Below are 8,479 nucleotides of genomic sequence, written 5' to 3' on the forward strand. Positions count from 1 at the left end.
ACAAACAGCCCTAAGGGAGCTGTATCCATGGCACACCCTCCCTTCCCCCTGCACGCTGCCAGCAGCACATTCACGAGACAGCCACCACGTCAGTTCTACTCTTATTTATTTTTTTAAATATTTTTGAAAAAATATAATTTTTTTACAATATTTTCAACTTAAACACTATTCACACTGAACACGTATGGCAGCTTAACCTACCCCAGTATGAAGTTTAAGAAGCCAAAACTGTTCTAGCTTTATTAAAAGAAAAACAAAAAACAAAACAAAAGAAGTTGTTGTGCTGTAGACTATCGTGTAGTGATGATTAAACAAAGCAAGGGCAAAGCACCACTCAAATCACTAATGCTAGGGTTGTCCTGGTTAAATCCAGCTCTAATAAAGTCGTATGCTAAAAGTTACATAGGCAGTGCTATGTATTTATCTGGGTTCTTGGAAGAAATCGTGATGAAACTCACATCTCCTTGAACATAATTGGGAAGTTGGAGTGTTTCTAACATGATCACGTACTGCGAAGTGCTGGGGGTTCCTCCTTCCAGCCCCTCGGGTGTTAGTTCAGTAGCTGAGATCTACGACTCTGCACAGGTCTGTAAGGTTTCTGTTACAGCTCATGCTGCTGAAAAGGAGCACGAGGGGTCTTTTAAGGGGAAAAATTAACATTAGTAACAATATTTCCAAGGAAAGTTAGCCTATTTGCATAACAATCGGATATCCTTGCTTGCTTTTTTCCCCCGAAGTTAAGGCATTATCAGGTGCAAGCTAGCACCAGTTAACACATCTCGAGTTAAACACAGACCATCCACGGCAAATTCCAAGTCCTGTTTTAGAAAGACAGAGTCTGCAGAAGGTTTTATAAACGTGGTACTTTGTCTCAACTTGACTGGTGCTTCTTACCTCACTGCCTCCTTCCAGAGAGCCAGGGCCCAATTATGTTTCCATTAAACTTTTGACAGATTTACTTAATAACAGTCTCAGCACTTTTATTGAGCATGCAAGACTAACAAAACTTTGGCAATGCATAAGTGTAACACAGTGACAAGAAGAGAGAGCTTTTACAATTAAATCTTCTAATACTGGCTTCACAGTGTGGAAATTGTGCTACATCCACCAAGAGAGGGCCCAGTCTACTCAAATATTTAAGTACTTCACCCCAGGAACAAACTCCTTTGCATTTGGATTCAGATTACTCTTGACCTAAGAGAGGGAAAAACAGAAGTCTAGTTGAATCATTATTTTCATCTTCCATTTTCAAGCTGACAGCATTAGGAACAGTTTATGGGTTTAGAGTAACAGTCAGGCAAGTGATGGGGTTCTGCATCTATCAAGAGTCTCTCTGATCACTAGAAGAGCACACTCCTCTCTGCTAGTACCCGAATTATCCACCCTTCCTTAGCACCACCTGGGTGTTTCAGCCAGATGAGGGCTCAGGGAATGAGAAACAAGCAAACCACAGGCATGCATCAAATGCAGCTACTTGGCTTAATGCTGAAAAAGCTTTTTCTGAAGCCGAGCTGTTAAAACGTGCCATGAGGTTTTTAGATCTTGCTTATTTAAGCAAGAGGAAACTTGTTCCAGGAACTTCAGCCATTTCTGGGAATTTAATGTATATGAGCACAGTATTGATTGTCTACATTGCCATGCCAGTGACTGCCCCGTCCTGCTACTTGGCGAGCTGCTGCTCTGCAATGTCCTGCAGTTATAGGTGGGCAGCATCCTCAGAGTTCTTTATCATGAGGAAAAGGAGGGTTAGGCTTTTGTATTCTAAAACTGCTGCCTGCAGCTGCTTAAGCTTGGAGAAGTAGGAAACTATCCGAATTTCACAGCAGCTTTGTGACCCGACAGTGTTTTTTGTACTCTGTACCAACAACTTTGTATTATGTTAGGGAAAAAAGGTACATGCTGCCCCTTCCTTTCAGTTAAGCTAGGACAACAGTCACACAGTAAGAAAGAGGGAAATAATCACAGTGAGGCTGCCTTCCCCTTAGAATTTCCATAAAGGGATCTGCTATGGTTTGCACAATCCAAACCAGACCTCAGAACACAGCTCACTCCTACCCCACACGTAAGTGGTGACAGATGCTCAATTAAACCTTTGCAGTCTCGTCGCCAAATGGCACTTCAGAGTTCATGCTTCACACACTGCCTTTTTTTCTTAACACACTATGTATGCTCAAACCCACTTGAATTTATGCCATGGGCTAGGAAAGGCCTCATGCGGTTATGAAAAAAACCACTGAATAGGTCACGTCACTTGGGGGGAACATCCCTTGCCCAACTGCTCCACACTTCTCCCTCCACCAGAGCCAGGCAGTTTTAGAGTCTCTGGCTTATGTGTAAAGGATTTTGCCCTGCCATTATCACCAATAAAAATCAGCCTTGGCCAAAGAGAGATGTCAAGCTTGAGAAATATAAGAAACCAATTTACCACCAGATCCTCCAGTGATGAGCTGTCACTGATAACAAGGTCATTGAACTGGTCCTGGATTTGATCCATTGTTTGTGGGAGATCACGAGCTGGAATAAACCATTCATGCTCCTCCTCTTCTTCCAGCATCTCCTGGAAGCAGCGCTCAATAAATTCTTCTTCCCACAACTCCTCTTCGATCTATAAAATGAGAAGAAACTGCTTCATCAACAAACTTCTCAAGAGCTTGGGTCTTCATTCTAAGGTTTGTGCACCTAGCTTGGCTTGCTTTCTAGCTATGCACCAGGACTTGCAGCAGAACACCATGCTCACGCTGCAGGCAGGCAAGCAAGCAGCTTCGGGTTTTTAATGTAGGAAAGTGCTTTGTCCCAGGAACTGGACTGCAGTTACAGGGAATGGCAGGAGGACACCAAAGCTGTTCCATTTGCAGCTTGTTACAAGCTCAAGGAGAAGGAAAATGTTGGTTCCAAGTAAAAATTTCAGATGTACCAACTAGTCTGGACTCAACTCACTGCAAGTATGAGGAAGGGAACAGGGACAACTCATGCAGCCAGGCACACTCCCTAGGAAAGCGTCCTCCAAGACTCCTGGGGAAAAAATAACCACTGCCAGTCCCTTGGCACGGGGAATAAGCAGCATTTCCTTGGCTTTAGGTTACGTGTGCACCCAACACAGTTCTTCTCAGGAACTCCACATGATCTTTGTGGTTGTTAAGAATGCTGACCTGCTGTGCTCTAAGCAGGGCAAATCAACTGATGCAGAACTGCCACATGTTGCAAAGATTAAAGGAAAGTTTTGCTTGGTTGTTCAGTAAACAAGCTTTGGAGGGAGTTCATCCCAACAAGTTTTCCATGTCCTGCATTGCAGTACTTAAACAAGGAAATAGAAGCTGGTGTGAATGACTTGCCAGGAACAAGAGAATGGAAAAATTATTCAGGACATATTTAAAAGTTCACTCAATGGAAGCTCAAACAAGTTTTCCTATCTACCCTTCCCTCTGAAATTAAACACATACTCGCCCCTGAAGTGGAAATTCAGTTATGTAAAACAAAACCAAAAAATGAAAGCCAGAGGTGAGGACTGCAGCAAGATGCAGGTCCCCTGTGCCTGGGGCAAACACACTCACCAGCTCACTTGGTGCTCAAGATGCACAGCTTTGGGGAACAGGGACTCATCACCACATGCTCTAAGCCACTGTCCACACAATTCACAACCTGCACAAAGCCCTGACTTTGTGGTTCCCCCAGCAGAGCACTCCAGCAAGGACAGGAGTCTCCCATCAATCCTCCCTGAGGCACTGTGTCCATCCTATACTGAGTAGGAGGCAGTGGTAGGCAGGCAGCCGCAAGCCGGTGTTAAGCAGGGGTTGCCTGGCACCGGGTTCTTTGTTATGTGGTTGGACACCTACAGGTGCCTCCAGCAGCAGTTCCAGGAGCGTTAAATAACATTTAGTCCCCCAAATGCCTTGAAATTAAGACTGCCTGTTTATATTTTCCAGCTCGAGTTTAACGTGTTCAGGTTCCCACAGAGAGCTGTGCCTACTGCTGCACAACTAGGCTGCCACGTGGTGTTTGCCTGGCTGAATACAACCAGTCTTCCCCTGTGCTCCCACCTTTCCTCTTCTCTGTTTATTCCTGGCACAAGGCTCGGCTGCTTCCCCAAGAACTACACATCCCATATGCCAAGCACAGTACAGTCCCCAGGAGGAAACAGTCACCCAATGGGAAACAGCACTGAGAGCATCCTGGCTCTGTATGCACGAAAGAATTTACATCTTGTGAGCAACCTGAATTTCAGATTGGCTTTGTGCCCTGCTGGCTCCCTACAGAGAGAGGAGTAGACATCCTCTTTCAGTCACTCAGCCTTCAGCACAGCCATACTGTGCTGAGGAAGTAGCTATGTGAGTACAAAGATCAAGTTTTGATTGTGAAGGGGGCTGTGGGAAGAGGCTGTTCCTCCTCCACACGAGGGAAACTGTGTCCAGATGCAAGATGAGAGATGAAGTTTAAGGCTTCCTTCCACCCTGACTGCAAAGGCTAGCTGTAAAACACTTCAGTATTAAGCAATGACCAGGACTATCACCCAACAGCTATGTCCACTGACTCCCTTTGGAACAGCAGCCCTGTGCCAAGGCAGGGAGGCACTGGGATGTATCCAGTTCAGAACTACAGCATGTCTGCACATGTAAAACCTCTGCAGGCCAGCAGTCTACCTAGACCCGTCCCTTCCAAAGTGCCGATAAACTCTGCCAACGTTGTTTCCCTCCCTCCTGCAGCAGTAGGGAATTCTTGGATGCATACTTCTCATATTTTCCACCAAGATTACAGAAAACTCATATTTATTGCCAGATAAACTGAGATCAGTCTGTTCCCCAGGGTTCTTCAGCAAGCCCATTTAAAAATCCCCATCTCTGAAGGGCTGCCAGTCTTGGACCCTGGTTGCTAAGCCACAGCAGCTCTCCCTTCAGCTAGAGAATGGTAAAGCCTTTCACAAGACTTTCAGAGAAGGAAATTACTTGCCTGCCTGTTGAATTCCTCTTCGTTCTCCATCCACATGTACTCCGCAAAGGGATTGTCATCTTCATGAGAATGACCATTTATGATCACATCTTCGCTGATGATGCTCGGGCTGGTACTGCTGCGACTCGGATCCTTCATGGCTGCGTCTTTGATTCAACGTCTGCAATTAAGAAAGGCAGCAATTAAAGAGGTGCAGATTCACTCACTACCCTGCTCTGCCCAATGGAAGGCTGTGCATGGATGTGAAGGCTCTGAGTAGCGCTGCTGTGGCTGCAGCAGAGCTCTCTGCTCACTGCAACAGGAGTATCAGAAATGCCGTTTCCATTGTATGCAGAGTGATTGATTAACTTCCCCAAATTAAAGCTCATCAAATCAGCAAATGCTAAGCACTGAGGCCAATTAAAAGGGACAGAAAACAGCAGAAAGCATGTGTGCTAGCCAGCAGGAAATTAAGAAACAAAAAGGAAAACTTGCTTTCCAAAATGCTTTCAAAGCTCTGACCCATTTCAACAAACTCCAGAGGAGATGAACTGTGCCCGGTGCCTGTACTGGTTCCGAGGTGGTGGGCAGCACTTCAGGGGAATTCCCAAGGATACGCCATGCTAGGGAAAACTCAGCGTGGCTTTTAGCCCACCCAAATACTATTACAGGATGTTCCACTGCCTGGGAAGCTTCAGGTAAAGCCAACATCATAATGCACTGGAAGCCAGTGTGTGCTGCCCTCTCCTCCCGCTCCACCAGCAGCGCTTGAGTCACGCCTGGAGAGCGCTCAGCACTTGTGTGTGTCGGTGTGACGTGATGCGGCACCGGCCCAAGCTCCAGGAATGAAGGTACAGTTGGCAAGCAGGGCTTGTTCCACCTAACCCCAGTCAAAAGCAGGACAAAACCTAAATTTGGGCTGAAGCCTCGTCACAAGGAGGGTGCTGCAGCCTTTCTGTCAGTCTGGGTGATGCTTGTTACTCAGTGCAGAGACCAGAGTATGCTCCTCACAGCCCAGGTCCTAACTGAAAACCTCATTTTATGAGGCAAGGCTCCTGCTTTCCCTGCACCACGCTTAGCTACAGGTCTCAATACTGGAAAAGCTCAGTAGTTTTAGACACTAATGCTGGCAGTGTTATTTTTTAAACATTATACAAAGCAGGTATGAGGCAATGAGCTCAGAAAAAAATAAAACCCAAAATCAAACTTAAATGTTCTTCCAGTGCTAAAAATTTGCAATGGAGTGATGCAGCAGGGAGTGAAAATAGGTTTATTTTATGCTCAAATCAACATTTTAGCTCGTCTGCATACAAAAAAGTTATTTGGAGAAGGTGATATGAAAATACAGCCTCCATTGTGATTAGAGTACAAGGGCTTATCACATAGAAGCTCCTATTTTGTCTTTGCATTTCATTTGCTCCTATTATCTATGGAATTAATGAAAGTTTTGGTTCAAAATGTCATCTTGACAATCCCAGGTCAAAACTCTGCCACATCCAAGTGCTCAATTAAGAAAAGGACAAAGATAAAGGGACTTGCCTGGCTTGTTCTATTCAAGGTTTTTAAATCAAAGGCAAACCCAAGTACGGAAGTCACTGTAGCTCCCTTAGGAAGTACAACAAATGAGACCAGAACCCGAGTATTCTAGCGACAGAAACCAGGTTCTTTTTGATGTTCTTTCAAAACAAACTTGTAAAGGCTTATTGGCAGCATTTAACATACAACAGGAAAAGACATTGCACTTAACATCCCTAATTCAAGCTTGAAATTGCTTTAAGCAACTTCAGCTGCTCACAAGCTAACAAACAGGCTGGACCAGAAGAAATAAAAGATCTGAGAGTCTAAAAAGCCTAATTTCTTCATTTTTTAGCTGACAAAGTCAGTGTTTTCACTTGTGGAGCGAATCTTTACACTAATGTTCCACCAGGCTTTGTGCACGCCAATGATTCACACCACAGGTGAAGTAGCAGTGTCAGGTTCTCAGGTCACATTGCAGGCAACTTCTGTACAAAGCTGACTGCACCTGGGCAAGCTCATAATGGTAAAAATAATAAATAATATAAAGAAATAACAACCTACTTGCATTTGTAAAAGCTTGAAAGGTTCATCTATTGACTCATGGACTGGTTTTCCAATTTCTTAAGTGTTCCCATAGAACACGAGCTCTTTGCTTTAGGAGGGAGGGAGTTCAGTGTTCCATGTTTGGACTGAAACAGCTTTTTCCATTACTGCCCAAGGACGATGTGGATGATTATCTTCAAGAAAGATCCAGGGCTCTAGCTGAGTATCTGAAGTTTATCTGATGAAGCCTTAAGTCTGCTAATGTTTTCTCACAAGAAAACAAGTCGACAAAACACTTCTCCTGTGTGAAGAGTTAAGGAAGCCCCAGGCCAGTCCCCTACTCACAGCACTCCTTGTAATTTCACTTTCTTCAAGTTGTAATACTACACATAGAAAGCAATAAAACTCGATCTCCCCATTTCACCCTTTCCAAATACAAACCAGCTGGTTTTCTGTGCTCATCTGCAAGGACAGGATTAGTCTCGTTTCCCTAGTATCAGATACAGGCTTTTTAGTCATGAGCTACAGGCAATTCTGAGGAGGAGACATCACCACCACTTTGGTCTTGCAAAAAGACACAATCTAAGGCAGCTGCTGCAGAAAACGAGCCACAGGGACAGGCTCCACTATGTTGTGAATAAAAATAAGACATTTTCCATCTGGGAGTAGGTGGAAAGCAGAGGATCTCAAAGCTCCTTATGCTGGAACAGGAAATAGAACATTAACAGTGCTAAGGAACAGCAGCTACAGAGAATTTTGCCACAGTGATGTGATTTGAGATCCAGCCCCAAGTTATTCTGGGATTTTGGTAGGGAGTGGGGGTGATGCAGGAAGAACAGTGCAAGCGGATAAAACCCAGGATTTTTATCTCAGGAGTGAAGTCAGATATTAGCTATCCTGTAACAACAGGATTTTCAGGTATCTCCAAGTGTTTTCTGTAGGAGATACTGAACATCATTAAGGTCCATTAATTTACTCATCTCCCTGAATTTTGCTGCATTAGTAGCAATGAAGAGCCCTACAACAACCATCATCAAAATTCAAAGCTTTGCGACTGAAGAGTCTGCATTTAAACCCTCATCACAAAAGAAGATTATCTACTGCCTACTTCGGAAAACAAGGTCAAGGGGCCTAATTCCATACGGCAAAACCCGGGTCCTCGCCCCTGGTAACCAAAATAGTGGGGAACAAATGAAGCTCTTCGCTTCGAGCGCGGAAACACAACACAGAGAAGGAGCAGAACGCCCGGATCTTCGCAGAGCTGAAGCTTAAGGGAAGGCGTTTCAGCAGCAAGGGAGTACTTTGAACTCCTACTGAAGACGGTGGTATGTGTTTATTAACCAGCAACTGCTCTGGTGAGGCAGCAGCGCCAAGATTCTTGTTATCTAATTAGATTAGCAAGTGGCAGTTATCAAGTAAACAGACTACACTCCGCATAATAAATAGATTTCTTAATCGACTTCGCGAAGGTGCCAATGGTATCGGATACAAACGC

General features: G+C 44.6%; 1 protein-coding gene across 1 annotated transcript; it reads right to left on the reverse strand.

Annotated features, from left to right (window-relative positions):
* Nucleotides 1-89: 89 nt before the first annotated feature.
* Nucleotides 90-5,108, reverse strand: PAIP2 (poly(A) binding protein interacting protein 2). The gene is made up of 3 exons (XM_010010497.1): nt 4,945-5,108; nt 2,426-2,605; nt 90-1,194 (listed from the first exon to the last, which is right to left on the reverse strand). The coding sequence occupies exons 1-3, from the start codon at nt 5,080-5,082 to the stop codon at nt 1,129-1,131; spliced, it is 384 nt and encodes a 127-aa protein (XP_010008799.1). The 5' UTR covers nt 5,083-5,108; the 3' UTR covers nt 90-1,128.
* Between the last annotated feature and the right edge of the window lie 3,371 nt (nt 5,109-8,479).

Source organism: Nestor notabilis, unplaced genomic scaffold, assembly GCF_000696875.1.
Source record: "Nestor notabilis isolate BGI_N333 unplaced genomic scaffold, ASM69687v1 scaffold19122, whole genome shotgun sequence".
Lineage (NCBI taxonomy): Eukaryota > Metazoa > Chordata > Aves > Psittaciformes > Psittacidae > Nestor > Nestor notabilis.